Raw genomic sequence first — 27,870 nt, forward strand, 5'->3', positions numbered from 1 at the left:
CCGGATTATTGTGTGGGTGAAACACACCCACTCTCCCTCCCTCTCTCTCCCCCTCAGACCTTCTAGCTGTGAGGCGACAGCGCTAGTACCGACTGCGCCACCGTGCCCCAGTTTGAAGTTTTCTTTAGTTAAATGTATCACCAACTCTAATACCATGTTCATTCCTTCATTGTTCGCTCCTCCCAATGTTTTTAGAACAAAATAGAAAATAGTCACATTAATGTGCCAAACAGTGTTTCATTGCGCCCACCTTCTGCTAAACCGGACGTCATTAAATGTGAATATATTTCACATTTAATAATCTCTCAAGAACAGATTCTGCGCTGCGTTGGAATCTGTCGGGGAGGTTCGTCATAACTTGTGCGCATTCAGATCAGGAAGTAGGCCGCGCTTTACCCAATCAAATGTAGTGGGCGGGATTCACATGTCCGTCGATCTTTCCCCCTCGAAACAAACCCAAACTAATTTAACAATAGCGTCCGCGGAGCAGACAAAACCACGGAAAGATATTCACATTTTAACTTACTCTTTCATCATAGAAACAAGTGGGCTTATAACCAAAACGATCCATGTTCTCTGGGAGAAGTGGTGTTAGTGTTCCGTGTAGAAATATTGTTAGTGGGAATGAAAACATAGTGGCACCCACCGGAAGAGAAAGCTGAAGGCAGACCTCTAAACCCCGGTTTCCCTGAGCACTAGCGTTACGTTTTCTTCCGCCCAGAGCCAACAGACATAGAACAAACAGCAGAGGGCGCTGTTTTTCATTTTCAGTTGGCGATGGGTTCCCAGATTGCACATTTAATGACACATTAGTAACTAAGTACAGTTACTTAAGTGCTGTACTTAAGTACAATTTTGAGGTATTTGTACTTTACGTGAGTATTTCCAATTTCCGATTTACTCCACTACAATTATTTGAAAACTTTAGTTACTCTGTAGATTTATTATTACAGTATTATCACAAAACATACATTAACCACTTCAGCCCTATATACATTTCGGCCATTTGAAAATAGCAGATCTACAAACTCACAATGCGTCACGATGTGACGTATTGTGCGCTTGTAGATTTGCTATTTACTGTGTGCGTGTGCGTGCGTGCGTGCGTGCGTGCAAGGCAAGCCAGACATAATGTCTGGCTTGCGTCACAATGCGACGCATTGTGAGCTTGAAGATCTGTGTGTGTGTGACCGACAGACAAACAGACAGGCAGACAGAACGCCTGAGAGTAGCTCAAACTCATGGTTTAGTCTAGAGAGAAAATCAAGGATTTTTGCCCGCGTTTTTCTGGAGGGTCTAATACATATAACACTGAAGTTCAGAGAAGTTGCCCTTTGTGTGTGCAGGCAGGCATGTAGGCAGACGGGTGATGAACTCTTCTGTCCACCACGCCTTGCCCACTCAGACGGCACGCTCGTTGGCGCTAAAGGCCATTGGCTGTTCACTTGCTCGCCTTGCGGTTCGCTAGGGCTTGAAGTGTCTTTGCAGCATAGTGGTTCTGGTTCTACAGTACAGTAAGTCAGTGAATTCATTGGGTGGTTTCAGAGATCCACAGGGTTCTGTAAATGCATTGTGGAAACAACACCTCAATTTGATCATTTTAAGAAGAAAATGTAAGTTTGAATAGTTAACACATCGAGTGCCAGAGGTTTTTTGAAACGGGGTACATCCAGTGCCAGCGCTTCTTACCGTTTACACCGATCTGATCTGTTTAGAGCTGTAGAAGCCTCCACGAGGACCCGGATCTAAACAAAAGGTGTCTGCGCGATGGACGAGGGTCCCGTCTAACGACTGGAACAATAATATTTCTACCGCGATCCGCCATTGCAGAGTGATCGCGCGTTGAAAATGGCTTGTTTAGACCACTGTAAAAAAAAACGTTTTCTCAAGATCCTATCATTGGAGCGGACGGAAGTGACGTTTTTTGGACTGACGTCACCTCCGACCAACGGTTGGATTTGAAAAAACGGCTATAGACGTGTGTCTATAGCCGTAAAAAAAAAAGCCGTTAAAAGCAACTACTTCAGTTCCTTATATCAAGTAAAACATCTGACTGAGCAACTTTCACTTGTAGCGGAGCAATATTTTACCAAGAGTATCTGTACTTTGACTCAAGTAATGGGGTTGTGTAATTTGTCACCACGTTGTGTACCCAACGGAAGGTTGAGTGAAGTCAAAACAAGTAAATGTTTACTCAACTTTTAATACAATAATATTTGGTGGCTATGGGACCGGCACCGCACCCGGCTTCAACCCTCAGAGAGCCTGTGAAGCAACACACACACACATCCTATCACAAACATGACTAGCAATTGAGAGAGCGAGATAGAGAGAGAGTGGGGGGGACGGGATGCGGCAGAAGTTAGAGAAGAGAGAAAGAACAAGGTTGAAGAAGAGAACAATATTAATGGCAGTCTGGAGACTTTGGTGGTGTGGGATGATGGATGCAATGCTACACAAAGGACATGAAAATGATAAATATCTGTTTGTGTGCGTGTGTGTGCGCGTATGTCCATCCAGTTGGGGATTGGGAGCCATACAAAGTGATGGAAACGGCACTGGGGATGAAAGACAATCCTGTCCCAGTGATGAATGATTCCACTAGAAGTCCCAAAACGTTCTCTAAGTTGTTATGTGTCATGAATAGGTGATGGTGTCACTGTCCTGAGGTGCCTTCGGATGTGGGTTCTTAACAGCGAATAGTCTTGCTTGTGTGGTTTCTCACATTTATGGAGAGTACAATGTGCTCACAAGGAGACTATAAAGAGGCAGGCTTTTAGCCTGGTTGTTTAGGATGTTGCCGTGATGTTTCTCTCAAAATGTGTCCTTCGGCCGATGGCTGTCAATATAGTTCACAAATAATTGCGATTAACAATTTAATTGTGATTTTGGTACTGAACACTGGAACATAAATAAATATTGTATTACTGTTTGGCTGTGTGTCCCGGGACACACATACAGCCATACAGAGATTCCCTGAATTAACAGACCGATAAAGGTGACTAATGCACAACGAAGGGAGAGGCTCACTCCCTTTCAGCAGTAACAGCAGTTATGATACCCGGTAAGGTACATAGTAGATAACTATTATGTGCTCTTTTACTGAGACAGATTGCACATTACCGTATATTTATTTGTGTCTGGCGAGGTCTAGTGCAGGCGGCCAGGCCTATCCTAATCTCTCAAGAACAGATTCCGAGCTGCGCTACTGCATCTATCGACAACACCACGGAAAGTTAGTAACATTTTAACTTGTTCTTCCATCATAGAAACAAAGTGGGCTTATAGAGTACAGAGGTCCTGACGTCACTCGTTCATCCCCTGGGTCGGGGAAGTATTTTCTCTATGGAGAATAACATTGGGTCATCTTAGAATCGTCATATAAGAATTGTGGTCCAAAAATAAACACACTGTCTCTGCGATATTGTCAGGGAGGTGGCTCTGTATCGTTTATGATAGTCAGTCACTCATATTTGATACAGTCTGTTTCTGGCGAAAATTTTACTAATTCGGCGGAAGTAACATTAACGTTTTCTCACCATCAGTTGATGCTTCATATCCATAGGAGTCAAACCGCCGGGATCATTTGTTTATTTTTGGAACACAGTTCTTATTCGACGCGATATTAAACACGTCTATGGAAATTCAGAATGGGGGGGAAAAAGGCGACCCAGGTAGGATGCGTAAATTATGTCAGACTTTGGTGCTCTATAACCAAAACGATCCATGTTCTGTGGGAGAAATGCTGTAAGTGTTCCGTGGGAGAAATGTTGTTAGTGGGAATGAAAACATAGGCGCCCCACCGGAAGAGTAGGGCTGAGGGCGGACCAAACGGGCCAACATCCTGTTGTCAACATTCTATTGGGCGGTCGCCCCAGAGTCAAATTCAAAGGAAAGAAACAGCCGAGGGATGAGATTGGGTCTATCCTAAGGTCTTCAATGCTGTTTTTTTTATTGGTGATTGAATGCAAATGTTATACCTTCGCCTCCATTTCCACCTATTACAGTTTACTGTTTAGGCATTTAGCAGACGCTCTTAATCCAGAGCAATTTACAGTAAGCAATTACAGTAAGCTATTGGTGGCCTGTTGGGGTCCCAGACCCCCTGTTGAAGACCTCTGCTGTACAGTATATACTTATTTGTACGATGACAAATTTGCCCAAAATCAGGACGCCCAGGGTTAATGTGGTTAACATACATTTTTCATTAAATTGTGATATTCTCAATCAGAATGATCAAACATATATGTCAGTCTATATATATTTCGGCTGTTTTTGCTACTTTTGCGTGACACGCTTGTACAACAAAGCAGGGCATGAAAAGAAAAACATCAAACTTTGAAATATGGAGATGGTAGATTTCTGCACGACAGCAACATAATGTGGGATTTTGTTTCACTTGGTGTAATTTTTGTGAAAGGACCAAGGTATATACTTTATTAGACCCGTCAGCAGATGCAGATTCAGATTCACTTTATTGTCACTTAGATCAGATGCACTGTTTAGGTATATACATACATGTGAAAAACATACACTCAGAAGCTCCAATACAATAAACAATAAAAACATGATAAAACAACCTAAAAAACACTCGATAAACAATAAACACAGGGCAAGAATATCAAGAGAAAGTGCATAGTGCAGAGTACAAAGAGTTTTTGCACATTCACTTTTCACTGTCATTTAACGGTCTGAAAAAAAAAACTGTTCCTCAGCCTGCTAGAGAGGATCCCTTCACCCTTTTGGACTTTAGAGGGGGGAAAAGTATTTTATGGGGGTGGGTGGGGTCTTTAATGATCATCACCAGGGATTTATTGAGGCAGCGCTGTGTAGAGGTCCTCCAGACTGGTCAGTTCAGTTTGCAGCAGATGAGTAATGACTGTCATTACTCGTTGTACTTTAACTGTCCGAACTGTCCGCTCCGCTCCGTTGTCTTCTGTACAATATATACCCTGAGCAGTTTTCTAGGAGGCCCATGCAGGTGTGTGTGTGTGTGTGTGTGTGTGTGTGTGTGTGTGTGTGTGTGTGTGTGTGTGTGTGTGTGTGTGTGTGTGTGTGTGTGTGTGTGTGTGTGTGTGTGTGTGTGTGTGTGTGTGTGTGTGTGTGTGTGTGTGTGTGTGTGTGTGTGCAAACAAATATTGTTTCTATATTCTATGTGCAATGTAGCTATGTTCTGTTGTGAGTGATGGCTGCTAGAACAAAGCTATTTTTACTTTCTTTCCTTTCTTTTGCACTTTCTTCCACACCGTGGGACTATAATAAGCCTCCATCCAAGAGGAGGTTGAACGTCACCGTTAATCGTCTGGTGTGCAGGGATGACTCATCAATCGGCCTACATTCAACTAATTAAATTCAGAGCTTTTGTGTTCTTTAAAGATAGCTTTCCGAACCATGAAGCCTCAGAAAATTATACATTTGATTCAGTAAAGGGTGACTATTTCACAGGATTGTTATATGCATTTGGCCGCGGACTCCTATCTCAAAGTATTTAGTTCCAGGGACCCCCCAGAAGCAAAGATTTGAGTTACAAATGTTCGCTTTAAAAAATATGTATATTTAAAAACCTTAAATGTACTTTTTTAATTTTTTTTCCAAAACAGCAGATCTACAAGCTTGTAGATCCTCTTTTGCACACGGCTTCACAATTTCCTTCAAAGTCAATAACTGTGGCACACGGGTGGCACAGTGGTAAAGTACCTGCCCACCGCCGCGAAGTCTAGACTCCAGGGGTTCGAATGCACCAGCACCATGGTGCATCCGGCTTTGTCGAGCGTCTATACAAAACCACCATTTTTGTGTTCGGGGGAGCGAAGCCGGGTGGGGAGGATGATATTAATGTGTCACTGCACGTAGTCCTTTGGGCTGTGAGCGGGAGCAGGGCGGAGCGGTGTGCGGGCTCCTCACCGGCAGCCGAGCCAGCTGGATACAACAGCTGTGACGACGTGCACACAGAAATGTGTGTGGGGAGCAGTGGTGGGACAAGTACTCAAATGTTTTACTTAAGTAAAAATGTCAATACTGCAATTTAGAAGTACTCTGTTACAAGTAAATGTCCGGAATTAAAAATGGACTTGAGTAAAAGTACAAAAGTATTGGTATCAAAATGTACTTAAAGTACCAAAAGTAAAAGTACTAAAATGTTTGAAAATAGCAGATCTACAAGCTCACAACGCGTCGCGATGCGACACGTTGTGAGCTTGTAGATCGGCTATTTTCAAATAGCCTAGGTATAAAACAGAGCTAAAGTGGTTTTGTAATGTAATAATTTATATCTGCAAAGTAACTAGTAACTAAAGTGTTCAAATAATTGTAGTGGAATAAAAGTACAATATTTGTCTCTGAGATGTATTGGAGTAGAAGTAAAAGTATAGACAATTGGAAATACTCCAGTAAAGTAAAAGTACCTCACAATTGTACCGAAGTACAGTACTTGAGTAAATGTACTTAGTTACTTTACACCACTGGAAATGTGTGTGGGGAGGAATCAATTGGCATACCGACGTTCCACTGTCTGCCTCTCAATTAGGAGAACTTCAAGTGTGTTGCCCAGTGTTGATTCATTCATAATTCATGCCTCTCCCTGCCTGGATCATATCCAGGTTGATTATGCTCTGTGCCTCTGAGGAGATATGTGTGGGATCTTTTTGATTGTTTTTTTCCCCTGTTCTCTAGGGAACACCAGTAGAGAAGGACAAGCTGTTTGTTGCTGTGAAAACTTGCCAAAAGTTCCACTCTGATCGAGGTGTGTGTGTGTGTGTGTGTGTGTGCGCGCGTGTACGTGCGCGTATGTGCATGCGTTACCCACGCACTACGACTACAGCTGTTGAATTGAATATTGTATTTTTAAAGTGCGTTGTAGTGTATCTTACCATAAGACAAGCCAAATAATTGTATACAAGCCAAACATTCATAAAACATCTGCTTTGCCGAACATAATTGACAACCCAAACCCTTTTTCTTTATACTGTATTTGCAGTGCAGTGTTGCTTAATCAAACACTTAGCAATCTCAAGTTTCAGCAAACTTTTGTCCACGACCGTTTATCCTCATGAGAGATCATTGTGCTAGTGGTTTGAAAAATAGAAATGACAGCAGATGCTGTGCGGTTTGTCTACAGTCACCATATCTCACCTCCACTGGCATGATAAATTACTGTCCTTGGTTTATGCTGTCTGCCGAGCAACACACACACACACACACACACACACACACACACACACACACACACACACACACACACTGTGTGTGCGCTCGCACATGTATGCATGCGTGTGTTTTGTGTGTGCGTTTGTGAGTCGATTGGGGTTAACGTGAAATCACTTTACCATACAAAACAACATTAGAGTGTGCCTCTCCATGTGAGTTATTTGCTTACACTTAGGCCACATTTACACGGCAACGATCAGAACAGAAAACGACAAAGTGCCGTTGCGTTGTCACATCTTATTATGCATTTACACGGAGACACTCCAGTGATTTAAAACGCTGTAGTGTGCATGCTACTGTAGGTGTTATGTGTCAGTGTGACTCGCTGCCATATAGACCAGTCACGCATGCGAAGACTGGTCGCATGCGAAGACAGAACTTCCGTTCTACTTCCTTTATTTACATACACCAGTGCAGCAGCGTGGTTGAACGCAGGGTTGCCATGTCCACTTATTATAAGCGACTTGGGGCTTGTTTCTAAAGTGTAGTTGCTTATTTGGGCTTGTTTCCTAATGTTGTTTAAACCAGTGGCTCTTAAACATCATGTGAAATTAAAATGTATTTGTCCACAGATCCCCATCTGAAAATATTTTGTGCCAGAGACCCCCATACAAGATTTGTGTTGTTAAAATATTTCAAAAATGTTCCAAATTTACTTTTTATTTTCTCAAGATTACTATTTTCTTTTTTGAAAATAGCAGGTCTACAAGCTCACAACGCGGTGCATCGCGACGCGTTGTGAGCTTGTAGATCGGCTATTTTCAAATAGCCGTAGCCTAGTCGCTTCTTTTGAGTTTTCATAGACCTGTTGCTTATTTCTCTCGCAAAATCTGGCAACACTGGTTACTGGTTAACACTGTCTTGTCCGTTTACATGGAGACGCGAGGCGCAGCGTTTTCCACTGGAAGGGGGTTTCACTCTATTGCGTTTTCAACCCCTGATAACACCGTTGCCGTCTAAACGGACGGCACATCTGATACTTTATTTTGCCGTTTTCTGTAGAGACCGTTGTCGTGTAAACGGGGCCTTACTCTGATGGCTCTTCAGGGCCACTTAGCCAGCCAGCTGAAATCGACCTGTTCAAATCGCAACAATCTGCATAATGATGAAAATATTCTGTTTCCAACATTGTTGAAATCAACCAGCCGTTTATGGGCTATTTTCTTTTTTGTAAACGGTAAACATCGTCAAAATATGAGTCACCCATGATCCTGACTGCAATTTAGCAGCGCCCGGAGCCCTACTTGAAATTCAATGACAGAGTGAAATGTCTTGCATAATGGGGTGCGTTTCAGACATTTCGTCCTGAACCAGGCATCACCACCATGCCAGCTTGTGATGAACATTTTTTGTGGAACTTTATTTTTGCCACAGTCATACAAAAGGAGCGCTCAGCAATATTGGCAGAAACACATAGACCTAGCCGTACATTTTTACTAGTGGACTAGCGTTTGTGAATGAATTAAATCAGTATATACACTGAAGAACACATGGAGACAAGTCAGGCACTGTGTAGTGTACTGACTGTATACAACGTCAGGTAGAATGTGATTTGAAATCCATCTCTGTGTCCTTCTCTTCTCTTCTCTTCTCTTCTCTTCTCTTCTCTTCTCTTCTCTTCTCTTCTCTTCCCTTCCCTTCATCAGTTCCTGTGGTGAAAGCCACCTGGGGCAAAGACGCTGCTTTTTTAGAATACTACAGCGATGTCACCGATCCCTCCATACCCACAATCCATCTGGGGATGCCCAACACTGAAAGAGGTCAGTTGACGCATTGTCTGTGTTTACATGTTACAGTCTTGGCTCTGGTGCACAGTCAAAATCTGATTTCTGAGTAAATCCCCACATGAATATCTTCACGGTTTTGCTTCCAAAACAATTTGCAACATTTTCAGCAGCTGCCAGTGTGATCACACTTATACCCGTTGAGAGAGAGGCTATTATCCCATTATGTAAATAGACTGCATTTTACAAAATATGCTCCTTTTGTAGTCTTCAGACCACTCAAATGCTCTTAACAATGTCCTTTTACGAGCTCTTGTTTTCTTGTTTTATTTTATCTTGTTTATTCAATACACATTTGTTTTAGCTCTTGCTCATTTGATTTTCCTACTTGTCTCATCTGTTTAAGATAGTAGGTAGCTGATATATTGCACTTTTACCTTAGCGCTAGTAGTCCATGAGCCAGAGCCCCAAAATTGAGCAATGATTATCGAAAGAGTGGGCAAAACCAAACCTATTTTAAATTGTTCATAGGGTCAATACGAGTAAATAAATATATGATAACCTTTCCACAGGAGCAGCTTTTTCATGGTTATCACACATTTTGTTATTTTCCCCATACGTACATGACAGGTGAAAAAATGACAAAATTTAAAAAAGAGTTATCATAATGAAACTTCCTGAGTAGATTACTTGCATGAAGACAATGATTTATCGTATTACAAGTTTTCTGAAATTGTATATTTAAATATGCAAATTAGGCATTTAGTCCATGAGCCAGAGCCCCAAAATTGAGCCAGATATTGAATATTCCCTCGTTAAAAACCTTTGACTCCAACATCTTAACAAAATGAAATAAGAATGTTCACTCTGGCTTTGTCCAATGTTCCAATGTTGATTCTGGAAAGTTCGGGCATATTTTCGTAATGCCTAATTTGCATATTTAAATGTACAATTTCAGAAAATTTGTAATACGATAAATCATTGTCTTCATGTAAGTAATCAACTCAGGAAGTTTCATTATGATAACTCTTTTTTAAATGTTGTAATTTTTTCACCTGTCATGTACGTATGGGGAAAATAACAAAATGTGTGATAACCATGAAAAAGCTGCTCCTGTGGAAAGCTTATCATATATTTATTTACTCGTATTGACCCTATGAACAATTTAATATAGGTATGGTTTTGCCCACTCTTTCGATAATGAAATCTTGTCTGGCTCATGGACTATAGGTATACTCTTAGCTGCTTGTTTTAGAAGAGAATGCACTTAAGACTTCTGGTGATTAGTAGTTTCGTTACGTACCTATGTTGAATGCACTTATTGTAAGTCGCTTTGGATAAAAGCATCTGATAAATGACTAATGTAATGTAGTTTTCAGCAGCTGCCAGTGTGATCACTATTGTACCCGTTGAGAAAGAGGCTATTATCCCATTATGTAAATAGACTGCATTTTACAAATGCTCCTTTTGTAGTCTTCAGACCACTCGAATGCTCTTAACAATGTCCTCGTGCAGCCAGACAGCCAGAGATCTCCACTTACCGATAGATACATCTGGGGGGTTTCAAATCCAGATACAAACTAGATACCTGAGGAAAGTTAACTTTGAGCTGCATCCAATACATCCACTGCCATTCCCGTCGGCTTTACCGTTAGGCCGCTATGGGCAGTTGAAATTTATTTTTGGGTAAAAATAGATAAATAATAATCAGTCCAGAGAGGGCACTTTTTTAACGATGGGTAAAAGGGCAGGGGTTCAAGCCCCCTTTCATGTCTATGTGTGCACGTGTATGGCCTTGAACACAGCAACGGTATCATAGTGTGTGTAGTGTGCAGCTGACATCGGTAGCCTGTTTGCAGCAAGGCCAGCAGCAGTCAGTCTCATTACAGACAGCCATGGTGAACACACCAGTGCCCAAATAATCAATCATCTGTCTTTCTGGAAATGTGTTCCACTGCTGTGTGGTCTCCTGGATGTCTCTTTCTCAACTATGGTTTATGGTTTCAGTGTTTTGTTTTGTTTAAAAATGGAAAACACCTGGAGTTTGTAGAATAGCCTACAAAGAAATAGTTCCCCCTTAACTTGATGCTTGATTTGACGTTAATATTATACAGTTTGCTCCTATTTCATGGAACACTCTACAACTCACGCTAAAAATCAATGCCCGAATATCCTATGGCCAATTTAATTACCTGCTCTTAAACTTCATCATGTAATAGTTTTTAACTTACACATTTTTTGTTATTGTTTTATTTGTTGTTGTTTCTGTGTTTTATATCTGTACGTGTCTTAACACATTGAGTACCAAACACGAGAATTCTCGTGTTTGTAAATGTTTTTATGTAGGCCTATTTTTTTTTTCCCACAAGGGTAACACAGGGTTTTACAGGGTCATTTTATCGTATATTGTATGACAGACCGGTTATTAGTAAAGAACAGGATTCATTCTACTTCAAACTAGCAGTGTTACATTCTGTTTTTCAAAGTGACCGCATGGCAGTTCTCTTCTCATAATTAATGTAACTCCAATCTGAGACAGTTTGAAAGCAATTAATGATTAATTACGTAAGCTTTCAATCTAATGTGGGATCTGCACAGCCTTGCTGTGCCACGGTGCATTCACAACGCTGCCAGTGACAGCTGAACTACATTTACTCTATCAAAAGCTGCGATACTAACGCTATCCTGTTGGATTCATCCAACATATTGAAACCTTTATTTATTCTCGAAAAGAGCATTGAAGTTTACCCTCATTTGCAATGCTGTCGAGAGTACATACACAAAAATCATCAATTGATAAAAGGTGATCCAGGACAGGTTGGTCTCGAGTCGGGTTCCGGCAGAATTATTTCCGTCAGCAAGTTTTAAGTTATTCTCCTTATATCTTTGTCTGGACGCATGCTGACGTGAACGAGCATGTTGATCTGCACTTCAACAGTGACACAGTGACTGTATCTTTTGTAGCTGCCAGTGTGAACGCAGCGTTTGGGTTTAAAATGTCCCAAGTTATTTTTGTATGCCATTCGTAAAATCACAGTCCTAAAATGCTGATATCCTCATATAGTAACATAAACGATTCTGTGTGTGTGTGTTGTGTTGTCAACACACTGTGAATCTGAATAGGAATGTTGAATTGAATGGAATGTGTTCAGACTCCAAGCCGATGGTCGATATGCGTCTTCCAGCCAGCACAACAAAACTATAACACTAACACTTCAATCCAGTGAATTGGGCCCCTGCTGGGAGCTTCCAAGTGTTGCAGTTGATCATTCTATCCACCTTGTAAAACAAGGAAAGTAAGGGCTACTACACACTGCAAGATATTTGGTCTGATTATGCTGTCGGGGACCTTTTTTGGCGCTTGCTGACAAAACCCCCGATCTGACGCAAGATCGGGCTTCGCTCGCCGAGGTTTTGCTCGCTGTCTGTGAAAGGCTCTGCGAGACGAACTGGTCACTTTTCCAGCGCTCGGCCATGCCTTCGCGAGCGGTTCTAGATAGTTTGATATTTGGCTCTGTCGCTGACTGGACATCATACAGTATGAACGGGGTTGCGACCGCACACCGAGGAGATCCGTGTTACAGCCAATGAGAGCACAGGACGGCTGTGCTCACAGACGAAAGTCTGTCTGTCTGTCTGTATCGATAGATGGATATCATCATATAGACCTTTATTCCGTGGGTAAATTCAGGTGTCATACATATCGGTAGCTATATCAATATTGCTGTTAAATAATAGTCTATAAAACAAACACATCTCACTTGAATATGTTGATAAAACCACGTAAGAATCAGCAGGCATGCTGATTATGACTATGAGACTATGAAAACATTTAGAACACGCGCTCTCTCTCTCTCTCTCTCTCTCAAAGCTTTCCTCATCTTCTAATCCGGATGACCCTCCCTCCTTTCAGAAGTCAATTTCACACTTGGACGATCCGTTTTACCCTGTTCGATTCCCGGCCAGCCGGGAATGTCAATCCTCTTCGTGTTTCTAGTCTCTTTACACTGTACTATCAAATAAAAGCTCAGAAAATCCGACCAGAATATCGTAATTACTAATTAGTCAATTTCACGGTGATACATACAGGGGCCGGTGTGTTGGAGCCAAAATGCCTTTTCTGTTTATTTTGTTTTATTTTAACTCACTGTGCAGAGGTGTGTCATTGTGAGTCACCATGGCAACCACCACAGGAGAGGTGTCACATTGTCTGTCACCATGGGAACCACCACAGGGGGTGGTTACCCATTTATACTTGGCCTTGGGTGACGATCCCCAGGTGTGCAAGGGGAAAAAGGCCAAACAATTTTTGACCGTGTCATGTTGATGTGCCGTACAGGTCGGCGTTCAGTGTTATTTGTTTAAAGAGTTTGTTCATATACTTTTGGTTTAAATGGTCAATAAATGGATTGAAATATCCGAATTTATACAAGCACTCTGGACACTGAAATTCTTCAAGCTCGCGTCTAACTAAAAAGCAACCCAGTTGCCCCTCGCCCCTTGCAGTGTATAGCTACAGGTAAAGGCTCTGCGTGTATGTCCCCAGTCAGAAATACATCCAGTGTCCCCAGTGACACAACACTTTGACCGTAGGGGCAAAGGAGCTATACGTACGGACAGATTGACAGTATTTCAAATAAAAAAGTCACCTTGAGTTGAATTGTAAGCGTTGGAAGCCAGAGAGTCAGCGCTCTCCCCTGTTCTCTACCTCAATGGTTCTCAACCAGTGGTCCGGGGACCACCAGTGGTCCTTGAGGCGGCTCCAGGTGGTTCCCAGCTAAATGATGGCGAGTTGGTAACCAAATCGACCCTTATAGATCTGAATATTGTTAAACATCTGCATTACTTAATTTACAAGAAGTATTAAAGTTTTGGGTCTGAGAGGCTAAATCTCATCAAATGGTGGTTCCGTGGCTCAAATGCCGAATAATTAATGGACCTTGATATGGGGGTATGCGGGTTGAAAACCACTGCTCTACCTCTCTCCGTATCTTTCTGTATTTCTGTCCTCTCTTTCACCGGTCTCTACTTACCAGAAGCACAGGCTGTGCTGACAGCAGGCTATTATAAGTTTAGTGTCTGTGTTGATGATGCAGGAAGCTACAGTAGGAAGCAGATCAGCACGTTCTCAAGTCTGCTCCCTGGCCAATAGTACACACAGCCATTCACTGCGATAATAACCTTATCTGCAAGAGGACATCGTTGTTGTATGTCTTGTAAAGGTTCTTGTCCAACACGTGACAAGCTTGTAGATCTGCTATTTTTGAAAAATCGTGAAAATATGTGCAAATCTTTGAATAATATATTTTTAAAGCAAACATTTTCAACCCAAATCTTTGCTTCTGGGACCCCCAGGAACAAAATATTTTGAGATGGGGGTCCGTGGCCAAATACATTTTGGGGGTCCTTGACATGAAAAAGATTGAGCACCACTGATATAGAAACATACAGTGGTTACCTGTTCGTTCATGCGCGATCTTCAAACGGCCGCCTATTGGACTCCATTGGGTTTCATAGGTGTTGGTGGGTACCTTTTAAAGTTGACGCCCACAGATTCTTAACACCTCCCATTGAAATTTTCAGAAAGTTTAGTGTGGCCGTTCAGCCACGAGGTGGCGCTTGGTATCAAAATGTACTTAAAAAAAGTAAGTACAAGTAAAAAGTAAAGGTACTCCTTATGCAGAAAGTCCCGTTTCACATGTTATGTCAAAATTGAAAATAGCAGATCTACAAGCTCACAACATGTAGCTTAGTTCTGCTATTTTTAAAATAGACAACGTTTATATAAGGCTGAAGATGCGTCGCATCGCCAGGCATTGTGAGCTTGTAGATCGGCTATTTTCAAATGGCCGAAATGTATATAGGGCTGAAGTGTGTTTTGTGATAATAACCAACATCTACAAAGTTGGCTACTAACTAAAGTTTTCAAATAATTATAGTGGAGTAAAAAGTACAATATTGCCTCTGAGATGTAGTGGAGTAGAAGTAAAAGTATTGAAAATTGGAAATACTCCAGTAAAGTAAAATTACCTCAAAATTGTACTTAAGTAGGCCGACAGTACTTGAGTAAATGTACTTAGTTACTTTACACCACTGCGAGAGAGATGGGCTCGAGTCGCAAAGCAAGTTAATTCAGCCAAAATCTGTCTCTTGCGTTTCGATTTGTATTCTTTGATCTGCTGGTGCCTGGTGTACGTTTTTTTTAGAATACTGTTGGGATTTAGGAGACATGTAGAATCGGCTTCAGGTCTTAATGGGTTAAGCTAGTGCGGGACTGGTTGGAGGTGGATTTATCCATCTATTGTTCACACCCATTACCCTGACTGCCAGAGGTGTTAAACACTTCACAGTTCACACACTTCTAGATTTCAGAGCACCATCAGCTTCCCAGTGAAGGTCAGACTTTACTCTCCACCCTACTCTATGGTTGTGAGAGCTGGGCACTCATAGCGGACAGTGAGCGCAGGATACAGTCCCTTGAAAGCTACAGAAGGATGCCACATATATCATATAAAGAACATGATTACGTCAAACAGTTTTACCACTGCGCTCGGGTGGCGCAGTGGTAAAGTCACTGCCCACCACCACGGAGGTTGTGGGTTCGAATCCACCGCGGTGCAACCGTCTTTGTGGAGCATCTACACAAACACAATTGGCCCGTGTATTGGTCCTGTTACAAGTAAAAGTCCGGATTTCAAAATTTACTAAAAGTAAAAGTACAAAAGTATTGGTATCAAAATGTACTTAAAGTACCAAAAGTAAAAGTACTAAAATGTTTGATAATAGCTGATCTACAAGCTCAAAACGTGTCGCGACGAGTTTGTAGATCGGCTATTTTCAAATAGCCTATGTATACAATAGGGCTAAAGTGGTTTATGTGTGTTTTATAATGTAATAATTTATATCTGCAAAGTAACTAAAGTTTTCAAATAATTGTAGTCGAGTAAAAGTACAATATTTGCCTCTGAGTTGTAGTGGAGTAGAAGTAAAAGTATAGACAATTGGAGATACTCCAGTAAAGTTAAAATACCTCAAAATTGTACTTAAGTACAGTACTTGAGTAAATGTACTTAGTTACTTTACACCACTGATATTAACAGCGTGAGTCTGGGCTCCTCAATGGACTCTGGATATTAACCCATTAAGACCTGGAACGCATACTGTGTAATTTCAAGATTTCTTTGGCTATTCAAAAATAGCAAATTTACAAGCTCACATAGCGGCACTGAGCTTATAGATCTGCTATTTTTGAAAGAATCGTGAAAATGTGTGCAAATCTTTGAATACATATATATATTTTTAAGCGAACACAATATATTGAGATGGGGGTCCGTGGCCAAATACATATCATTTTGGGTGGTCCTTGACATGAAAAAGTTTGAGAACCACTGCCATAGAAGGCACAAAATCCTAGTTCATAGAAAGGAATACCAGCACTCACTTAAGTCCTTTTTAGGCTCTTGTTTTTCATGTCAAGGACCCCCAAAATCATATGTATTTGGCCGCAGACCCCCATCTCAAAATATTGTGTTTGCTTAAAAAAAAAAATCTATTCAAAGATTTGGAGGAACGCATGACATCAGGTGAAAGGTGTAAAAAAACTGAAACGAAGATGGTCGTTTTAGTTAGTTTTGCATTTTTTATTTTAGCTCTTTAGTTTTCGTAAAAAAACCTAAGAGTTATGCGTAGCATAGCGAGGAGTTGTCTGTGGGCTGATGTCGCACCTCCTGCTATGGTGGCACCAGCGCCCCTGGTTAGCTGTGGTGTAAAGTAACTAAGTACATTTATTCAAGTACTGTACTTAAGTATTTTTTTATTTTAATTGATTTGCGGTGAAACGCACGTGGCGGCATGCATGATGTGACATGTCTTGATGTTCCTTCGGTCTGCCTCTCACTGTGATGTTTTTGTGACGGAACAGCGGGTTCTGCTGGCGATGGGCTCGTCTTTATGGTGTGAGGTGACAGGCCCACACTGTTATGTTTTGTCAAGAATGAGGTGTTGATGATTGAAAGTGTCTCGTGGGATAATTTTATTTGGAGTGTTAACTATGATTTTGTGAAAAGGAAGGAAGCAAGCACTCATGAGACGAGTTTTCGAAGTACAAATGTACAGGGTGCACGGTTCAGGCAGATAAAGTTCATAGAAAGGAATACCAGCACTCACTTACATACTGTACGTTTTTCCAAAAAAAACTGTTAGGATTTAGAAGACATTTGTAGAATCCCCAGAAGCAAAGATTTGACTTTTAAAAAAAAAATCAAAGATTTGCACAAATTTACAGGATTAAAATAAATAAATAGCAGATCTACAAGCTCATTATACATTTAAATTAATGGTTTATTTTTTTTGGCTATTCAAAAATAGTACATACTGTACACAAGCTCATAGCGCGGCACTCGATGCCGCGCTATGAGCTTGCATATCTACTGTCTTTGAATAGCCAAAGAAATCTAAAAACGACACGGATGCTTTCCCCCGGTCTGCATAAGCGGGAGTCTGGGCTCTATTAGTCTAGCCTGGCTCCAGCCCCTGAAATTGCTAGCCTCACATTCAGGGTCTGGTGACGCTGTAGAAGGCGGGCTTTTCTCATTTGCAAATCTAAACGACCCAATCGGGTTTGGGATAATCCAGTATGTTATGTGAACCAATTTATTGACTTATTAGTGCATTAAATGTCCCCATCCACTTTAATGGGAAAATGAAAAAACTCAAATTCAAGTAATTTTGTCTCAGAAACCGTAAGGGCTAGAGTTACAAGACTTTGAGGGAACGTTCATAGTTTATTGCCGCATCTATCGACGCATCTCCCCATATAGGCCACGCCCATTTGCGTCTGGATAGATTTTCCGCCATTTTGAATTTTCTTCAAAACACACTTTTAGCTCCTTTTCCCACATATTTTGTCCAAATCTCACAAAGATCGGTACACATGATCTCTGGACCCATGCGATAAAGACCTCCAAGCGGAATTTTGATAGTCCATACCGTTCGTCCGTAATTGGCTTCCAAATTTAGTGGGATGGGCCTGTTTTACAAAAAACGCCAACGAAACGTCCAATAAATCCCAAATTTGAATCACATGTCAATGGTGGTTCACGAATCCCCAAAAGCATTTCCATTTTGATCCATAGGGGGCGCCACAAATGCACAAAACGTAACCGTTTGACGCAAAAACATTATTTTGGGGGGGATCAATCCTTTCAAAATGAAACACAAGTGATCTCAGGAGTGACGTGACTATATAATTGTGCCGTTACATTTGTGGGAGGGGCATATTTCTTTAGTGGGAGGGGCCTATTTCCTAAAATCAAAATGGCACCTATCGCTAACGCGGGATCCGATCGGCACCGAATTCAAATCGCACGTCGCGTGGCCTCCGACGGTATTCCTCCAGGCGTATTCCTCGAGTCCCGGCGGCGTCGGCCGCGACCGGCGTCGGCGCAACCACACTTTGCACTTTCCCAAAATTGCGACGCGTCTAGTTTATATTTATTATTAGTGTCAGACTATAGTACTCTACCTACTATGTTCTTTATTCTAGATAAACTTTATTTCATCGCGCTATTTCTCCCACAGTTTATTTTTCCCACACTCGTGCCTTATTTAAAATTGACCGGCTTCATCTGGAATCAAGGGCTTGTACTTTGCTAAGAGATAGGTTGTATAGTTTAATTGATATTGATTTATTAGTGCAGTACCACTTTGCCCCATCTCAGAAAAACGGCTGCACTTTCAGACTGAATAATGGGAGTGAAACGAAAATGAAATTCAGGCAGATAGTCCATGAGCCAGAGCCCCAAAATTGAGCAATGATTATCGAAAGAGTGGGCAAAACCAAACCTGTATTAAATTGTTCATAGGGTCAATACGAGTAAATAAATATATGATAACCTTTCCACAGGAGCAGCTTTTTCATAGTTATCACACATTTTGTTATTTTCCCCATACGTACATGACAGGTGAAAAAATGACAACATTTAAAAAAGAGTTATCATAATGAAACTTCCCCAGTCGATTACTTACAAGAAGACAATGATTTATCGTATTACAAGTTTTCTGAAATTGTATATTTAAATATGCAAATTATGCATTTAGTCCATGAGTCAGAGCCCCAACATTGAGCCAGATATTGAATATTCCCTCATTAAAAACCTTTGACTCCAACATCTTAACAAAATGAAATAAGAATGTTCACTCTGGCTTTGTCCAATGTTCCAATGTTGATTCTGGAAAGTTATGCAAATTCGGGCATATTTTCCTAATGCCTAATTTGCATATTAAAATATACAATTTCAGAAAACTTGTAATACGATAAATCATTGTCTTCATGTAAGTAATCAACTCAGGAAGTTTCATTATGATAACTCTGTTTAAAATGTTGTCATTTTTTCACCTGTCATGTACGTATGGGGAAAATAACAAAATGTGTGATAACCATGAAAAAGCTGCTCCTGTGGAGAGGTTATCATATATTTATTTACTCGTATTGACCCTATGAACAATTTAATATAGGTATGGTTTTGCCCACTCTTTCGATAATGAAATCTTGTCTGGCTCATGGACTAAGAGTGTTGGGCTCTATTAGTCCTCCTCAATGGGTCCAATTTTACCACAGGGAGAGGATTTCCATGGCATCAATGACTCATCCAATACCTCAGGCCAATTTCCTCTGCTCCTCTTCACCACGGAGCCGAGTGTCAGAGTGACACGGAATGTCTCGTCCTCTATTCTTCGGTGCTGATGGAAGCGTTCTTTAGTGGTGGGAAAAAAAGTTAATTTCAGTGAACGAACGATTTCGTTCGTGTTCACGGCAATGATTCTTCGTTCACGTTCGCCTTCGGTAGCGCTATTTTCTAGTGAAAAACACTATCGCGGGAGCGTTATTATTACGTTGCGCGTACGGCCCGCCCTCCCGTCTATTTTCGTCCAGTATATGGGGGGAGGGGATCGGGGGCATGAACGATAGCGCAAACTTAACAGTTTCAGGAAGTGAAGGAGTTTGTTCAGGTTCACGGCAATGAACTAGTTATTTTGAACTAATCGATCATGAACGACCCATCACTAGCTTTCTTTACGTACCAACATCACAGTGCAGAAATACTCTGTTTCAAGTAAAAGTCCTGTGTTCAAATTTTACTTGTGTACAAAAGTATTGGCATTACAATATGCAGTACTTAAGGTACTTAAAGTGCCAAAGTAAAAGTACTCATTATGAATGGTCTTTTTCAAATATTACAACATTTCTCCAACTTTTTTGTTTATCGAAAATGGCAGACACCACAACGCGTCTGCATTGTGAGCTTGTAAATCGGCTATTTTCGAGTAAACAAACTTTAAAATAGGGCTTAGTTGGTTGATGTACTGTATGTTTTGTAATAATAATCTAAATCTACAAAGTAACTAGTAACTAAAGCTGTCAAATAATTGTAGTGGAGTAAAATGTACAATATTTGATATGTAGAGGGAGTAGAAGTATAAAGTATCAAAACACTTTATTCCTCACGTGAAGTAAAAGGCAAGTACCTGAGTATTTGAGTAAATACTGGCTTCCACATGGTTCCCTGCCTGTTCTCTCTCTCTCTCTCTCTCTCTCTCTCTCTCTCTCTCTCTCTCTCTCTCTCTCTCATTCTGCTTCGGGGCACCAAAGCCACTCTTTTTCCACCTCATATCCCAGCTGACACTGCCTCCCTGCCTCTTTTCCTCTCTCCATTAACGTCAATCTTCTCGCCCAAATAGCAGCCAAGAGGCTTCGAGATGGGCCTCTCATCTTCTGCCCACATCGCCCGTCATAGCTGAATGACTACGTCCCCCCCCACAGCCCCGGTAACCCTGAGCAACACACTGATAGCCTGGTTCCAGACCAATCTACAAAAAAAAATTGCCCTCAGAAGATCAGGTCTGGCCCCTCTCAATAGAGATTGGATTTCTCTCCCTCCGAAGTTGTGAGGGACCAATCGGGGCCCAGTATGCAAATGTGAGGCGGGTTTATCACCAAAGGCCTTTTTCTTTATTTGCCCCTCGGAAATGCAGGTTCCTCCAGACTATTATCTACGCAGTGATATTAGTCTGGTCATGCCAGGCTAACAGAACCCATAACTGGGCAATGAATCAATGACACTTACCCACTGCTCCTAATCATTTAGTTAGGTTGGGTTAAATACAGAAGACAAATGGCAAATATATTGTGGCAAAAATATATATTATTATTATTATTTTATTGTATCATATCCATTGTGAATATCTCTGGTTGACACTGCCCCAGGGGCACCGATTTATGTCTGCGCTTTTGGGTGCGCAACACACACGCGCAGTCAGTGCGCGCACAGTGGCACACTGACTAAATTTGCGGTTATTTTCCAGGTTTGTTACCTTTTTGGGGAGGTTTTGTTACCATAATGCGGTTAATTTCGGTTAATTTGGTAAACAAAATGTACTCCATGAAGTGACGATGTCTGAGGTTTTTTATTTTTATTTTTTTGTGATGAGTTTGTGATGGGTGCTAGTCATCTCCCCTGGGTGCTTTAGCCCCGAGGCACCCACAGTATCGGCGCCCTTGCTCTGCCCCCTGTCCATTTCTATTTGTTGCATGTCATTCTCTCTCTCTGCCTCTCTAGCCTGGGCAGCATATCTTTTCGGGTCTATGATCCGGTCGGGAGCGGAAGTAACTCTACGTCACCAGGCGCGTCATCCGCGTCATCAGGCGGCCGGATGGGCAGATGCCGAAAGACTTAAGTTAAGTTTTAAGATAAGTTTAGCTTATTTTTTGAATATAAATGTGCGTGCACTTTCCGGAGACTATTTAGCGTCTGTATTATCCCACGGGGAAATTCTATTTCATTTAAATAGGGATTGGGGAAACAAAACAAAGCGGCACCGCAAAACCGGATGGGCAAAATCCGGAAAGAGATTTTTTTTCCCCCAGTAGGCGTGGCCTAGACCAGATCACACAGGTCTTTAATAACGCATACCAGGCTTTCCTCCAAGGTGGAAAGACTGGTGACGCGAGGTTACTGCCTCTCTAGGCCCTATTTAGATGATCGGACCACACAGATCATCTAAATAGGATAACTGGGACAGTCGTTATTACGCCATGCATAAAAAGGTCTGCTGTGCATAATAGAACACCATTAGTTTTTTTTGTCCAGCACCACTAATCTGTGTGGCCAGGGCCGCATTAAGGCCCCTCAGGGCCGTGGAACTACACCAAATCAAAGGCCCCCCCTCAACATTAATCGGACAATATTGGGTGCGTTCACGCGCACGTGTGTTTGGTGCACGTGCCACCGCCAGCACGATCGGTGCTGACACAGGCACTGGGCACAGCCTTTCCAACTTCGGTCTAGATGCTATAACTACAGTGTCTATCATTACAAATTACATTTATTATTAAGGAGGTTACTTTATGGTCATTACAGTCGTAGGCTACTAGACATATGGTGATGAGATGGGTAACAAATGTTTCATATTTATTTTCTTATTCTTAAAAAGAAATTCAACAATTCAAGTTTAGAATTGAGAAAACAATACTCAGCAGAGATGGGAAAAGTACTACTCACTTTCTTTACTTAAAGTAGAAGTAGCCTCAGATACATTTACTTATGTAAAAAGCGACTTTAGTAAAAGTACTCATTCAACTAATTACTCAAGTAAAAGTACAAAAGTACAGGCTCTGAAATGTACTTGAAAAGTTAAAGTAAAAAGATCCCCACCAAACATGTGACAATCATGCAAGTAGACCCACCTCTTGAAGTCTACCGCAGTGGTTCTCAACCTTTTTACCACCTCAAAAAATAATATTATGGCTCACCATTATGACTGACTGATGTTAAAATACAGTAGCGTAGACCTACTACCCCATCCTATTCAGCTATTTATTTGCACAGTACAAATGTATTAAGAATATGTCATTTAGATTTTCACAGTGTACATTATGGTAGCACTAAGACAGACAGACAGACAGACAGACAGAGTCACAGAGATGACATTAACAACCGTGAGCTACATTATTCAAACACAGCACGTGAGATACAGTCTAAGCTAAGCCTACTTCAAACAAACACACACACACACACACGCACACACACACAGATTAACTCACCATGCGGCGCCGAGGTGCAAAGAGTTTAACACACGGCACTTCCAAAGTTTGTACAATGTTTAAGTCACAGGAGCTGTTCTTGTTTATTTGTGTTGCTGTCACAGACCATGATAGCAGAGTCATACTGGTTAACAGAAACAAACTTACTCTAAAAGCGGAGGATTTCAAAATAAGAGCCGCTTGTAAAGATTAGTCGACAGTAGTTTTATTTTTTTGTCTACTTACAGGAGGTAGAAGTGACACATCAGTACCAGCGACGGTATGCAAGAGGTTTGCATCTTTTCTGCCGCGCAACATTAAAACTAAAGCAACATATGTTTCTAAATATATATAATTCACACAGCAGGGCCCGAATGTATACATTTTTATAAATAATAAGAATAAGAATATATATAATATTATAATAAAATAATATACATTTTTTTTTAAATACAATAATATATATTTTTTTAAATATATAATACACACAGCCTGCAGGGGCAGTTCCACTAAGTTCCACTAAGTTCCGCGGTTAATGCGGCCCTGTGTGTGCCTTAAGATACTGTGCATGTGATGAGAGAAGGTTTTGTGAAATAAATAATGATAAATACTTTTCACTGAACGTTATCCTATTTATGACATGCCCAGAATAGGGTCGCAAGGCTTCAACTGGTTAAGGTTTGCTCTGTGTGCGTGCGTGTGAGTTCATGCTCGTGCACATGTATTTGGAGTGGGGGGAATCGTAGGGCTGTGATGACATTAAGTATGATTTACGGGTCTGATAACCAGTGGTGGAAAGTACATTTACTCAAGTGCTGTACTTTAGTACAATTTTGAGGTATTTTTTTTACTTTACTGGAGTATTTCCAGTTTACAGTACTTTTACTTCTTCTCCACTACATCTCAGAGGCAAATATTGTACTTTTACTCCACTACAATTATTTGAAAACTTGAGTTACTTTGCAGATATGAATCATTATATTATAAAACATACATTAACCACTTAAGCCCTATTTTATACATAGGCTAATTGAAAATAGCTGATCTTCAAGCTCACAACTCGTCGCGGTGCGACGTGTTGTGAGCTTGTAGATCTGCTATTTTCAAACATTTTAGTACTTTTACTTTTGGTACTTAATATACTTGTATATTTTGATGCCAATACTTTTGTACTTTGAACACGGGCCTTTTACTTGTAACAGAGTATTACCCCCCCCCCCCCTGTCCCTCCCTCTCATTCCCTCAGGCTTTAAGACATTTGGTCCGCAGCTTATAGCTGTAGCCTCGGACGAGAGATGTTATCGATTTTTGCATTATGCCCTTCAGTCTCGGTCAACCACCCCTATTATCCACTGGCAGCTCCTCGTTTCACAGTCCTCCTTCTGTGCTAGATTTTTTTTTTTCCATTTTCAGAAAAGTTACGGCTTTGGACATACGTTTACATCCGTCAGCTGGATGGTACATCTGTGTATAGAAATGGAGTCAAAAGCCCAAAAATAGTCAAAAAGCCACATAATAGTATGATGAACCATAGAAACATATTGTATTTAGTGAAACTTGACTTGTTTCTGAATTGAATTGAAAAGTTTATTTCGAATAAATTTAAAAACAATATAACAAATGAAAGCAAATATTTCAGAATAACATAACAATAATATCATGAGTGATGACCCCATGGGTATCACAGCACAGGAGGTGTATAATGCCGTACACAAGCTATCTAACAACAAAGCAAGTGGCCTTGATGGTATTGAGGCTGAGCACCTGAAATATGCCAGTGTGAAAACATGTCCTCTCCTCGCATTATGTTTTACTGGTTTCATGTTTCATGGCATGCTTCCTGATTCTATGCTCTCTGTTCTATTAGTATCTGTTATTAAGGACAAGACTGGAAAAATTAGCAGTCTAGATAATTACAGACCCATAGCATTGGCAAGTATAGTGTCTAAAGTGATGGAAATGATCCTGTTGGACAAAATATATGAGTATACATTCACTCCACAGATAATCAGTTTGGTTTTAAACCCAAGCATGGCACTGACCTCTGCATTTATCCGCTAAAGGAAATAGTAGATAAATATCCTGGGAGCATAGTTAGGATTTTAGCCTACTGGTATACCAACCAGACTATGAAAGTTAAGTGGGGAAATAGTTTATCTCTCCCCTTTCGAGTCACTAATGGTGTCAGACGGGGGGGAATTTTCTCCCCTATTCTTTTTAATTTATATATGGATGATCTATCTAAGCAGTTAAATGCCTGTAACACTGGTTGTATGCTGGGTGATAATCTAGTGAATAATCTGATGTATGCAGATGACCTGGTGGTACTGAGCCCAAGTAGCGCTGGTCTCCAGCAGCTTCTCAACATATGCACTGTGTATTAGGGGTGGGACGATATATCGATATCGCGATATATCGCGGTACTTTCTCCCGCGATAAATAATCGATATACTGCCGGAAAAAATCGATATAAAAAGATAAAAAAATTTTTTTTTTAATTTATTTTTTTAGTTTATGATACGTTGTTTTTCCTACTGTATTTGTGTCATGATGATTTTGAACTGTTTGGTGCTATTTTATGTGTTTATGAATTGAATACAAGGACTATCGTGATATATCGTTGGTGAAATGTCATGCAATATATCGTGATATCGCAATATATCGATATTTTCAGATATCGTGATAAATCGTTGGTGAAATTTCTTGCAATATATATCGAATATCGCGATATCACAATATATCGAATATCGTCGAATATCGTGATATATATTGTTATCGTGGGCCTAATATCGTGATATATATCGTATCGTGAGGTACCCATATCGTCCCACCCCTACTGTGTATGGCATTGAAAATGATGTAATTTATAATGCCAGTAAAGAGGACATGGATCAAATATTTCCTGATTTTAAACTCTCTTTTAATGTTCTCAATGTCTGTAGTAAGGTCAAGTATCTCGGCCATTTTATTACAGAACACATGACAGATGATGATGATATTCACAGACAGTGCCGCAGGATGTATGCGCAGGCGAACATCCTCGCACATAAGTTCAGCATGTGCTCTGAAGCGGTTAAGATCACTCTGTTCAGAGCTTGCTGCACACCACTCTACACTGCCCACTTGTGGTCAATGTATAAGAGAGCTAGTTTTCAAAAACTGCAAGTTGCATATAATGATGTATGAGAATGCAAGTGAAATGTTTGTGGCTGCAAGAGTCAATACTCTCTAAGCTGTTCTTAGGAATCTAATGCACAGATTCATGTGCCGTTTGGATGAATCCACACACACACACACACACACACACACACACACACACACACACACACACACACACACACACACACACACACACACACACACACACACACACGAAACATACATACATACACACAAAACATACATACATACATACACACAAAACATACATAATGTACATACATACGTACATACATACATACATACATTCATACATACATACATACACACAAAACATACATACATACACACAAAACATACATGCATGCATACATACATACATACATACATACATACATACATACACACACACACACACACACACACACACACACACACACACACACACACACACACACACACACACACACACACACACATACATACATACATACATACATACATACATACATACATACATACATACATACATACATACATACATACATACATACATACACACATACACACACATACACACACACAAAACATACATGCATACATACATACACACATACACACATACACACATACACACAAAACATACATACACACATACATACATACACACAACACATACATACACACATGCATACATACGTACAAACATAAATACACACATGTACGTACATACATACATGCATACATACATCCATGCATACGCACACCATACATACATTTATACCAATACAAGTACATACAATACAACTACAATACAATTTCTACTTTACCATAAAAAGAAAGAAAAGAAACCTACCCTGTACCTCTTTCGTATGCTTCTTTTTAAACAGTTTCATGTTTGCACATCTCTTTAACTCCACCGTAAAATCTTTCCATAGACTCACCCCGGAATTGGAAATACAAAAACTTTTCAGTGTCAAGTAAATACAAAAATAATTGCCCATAGTGCCAGCGATTTTTAGATTTTCTTACCTTTTTAAGTAGTCACAGAATATTTTTCTCCAGTATGATCGATCTCCTGATGGTTGCTAATCACGGAGGGTTTCACTGTGCTTCCGTGAAAAAAATAAAAGTAATCGCGACCTCCCGTTTGCTTGTTATACGCCGTTGAAAATAACATGTCTCGCCAAAAATACATAGTAAAACACAGGAGCCGAGATACAAGATTTTTCCCAAATACTTTAAACTGCAAGTCAATGGAGCAGTAAATCTTCGGATCACGTTATATCCTGGTTCTGTGTAAAAAAATATATATAATAATTATAAATAAATACATTAAAAAAAACTCAAAAACACGACAAACACGTCATTGGCACCCAGGGCCTATGGGGAAAAACACATCAAACACGTCAATGGCACTGAATGAGGTAAGATTACATTCAATTTCCCCATTAATTTTTAACCCCCTCCTGTTCACCAAACTATTTCTGTATGTTACCTGGTAGTAACATATTATAAGCTTTGAACATTATTTGTGCTGTTTGGTAATCCACAATGTCCTCAAACTTTAGCCATTTTGACTGTAAAAATAATGAGTTTGTATGTTCCTGATAACCCACATTGTTTATTATACATATTGCTCTTTTTTGTAGAGTTGTTAGTGCACTTAATGATGTCTTGTAATTATTCCCCCAAACCTCT

General features: G+C 40.5%; 1 protein-coding gene across 1 annotated transcript in view; it reads left to right on the top strand.

Moving 5' to 3' along the window:
- LOC308090849 (beta-1,3-glucosyltransferase-like) overlaps positions 1–27,870 on the top strand; it is a gene marked incomplete at its 3' end in the record, with an annotated part of 82,419 nt that overhangs the window by 43,346 nt on the left and 11,203 nt on the right. Inside the window, exons 10-11 of the mRNA XM_080436122.1 lie at positions 6,673–6,742; positions 8,853–8,966. Coding sequence (XP_080292248.1) covers positions 6,673–6,742; positions 8,853–8,966 — 184 coding nt within the window. The remainder of the gene's footprint in view (positions 1–6,672; positions 6,743–8,852; positions 8,967–27,870) is intronic.

This window comes from Gymnoscopelus braueri (genome assembly GCF_963280865.1).
Source record: "Gymnoscopelus braueri genome assembly, chromosome: 8".
NCBI classification, from domain to species: Eukaryota; Metazoa; Chordata; class Actinopteri; order Myctophiformes; family Myctophidae; genus Gymnoscopelus; species Gymnoscopelus braueri.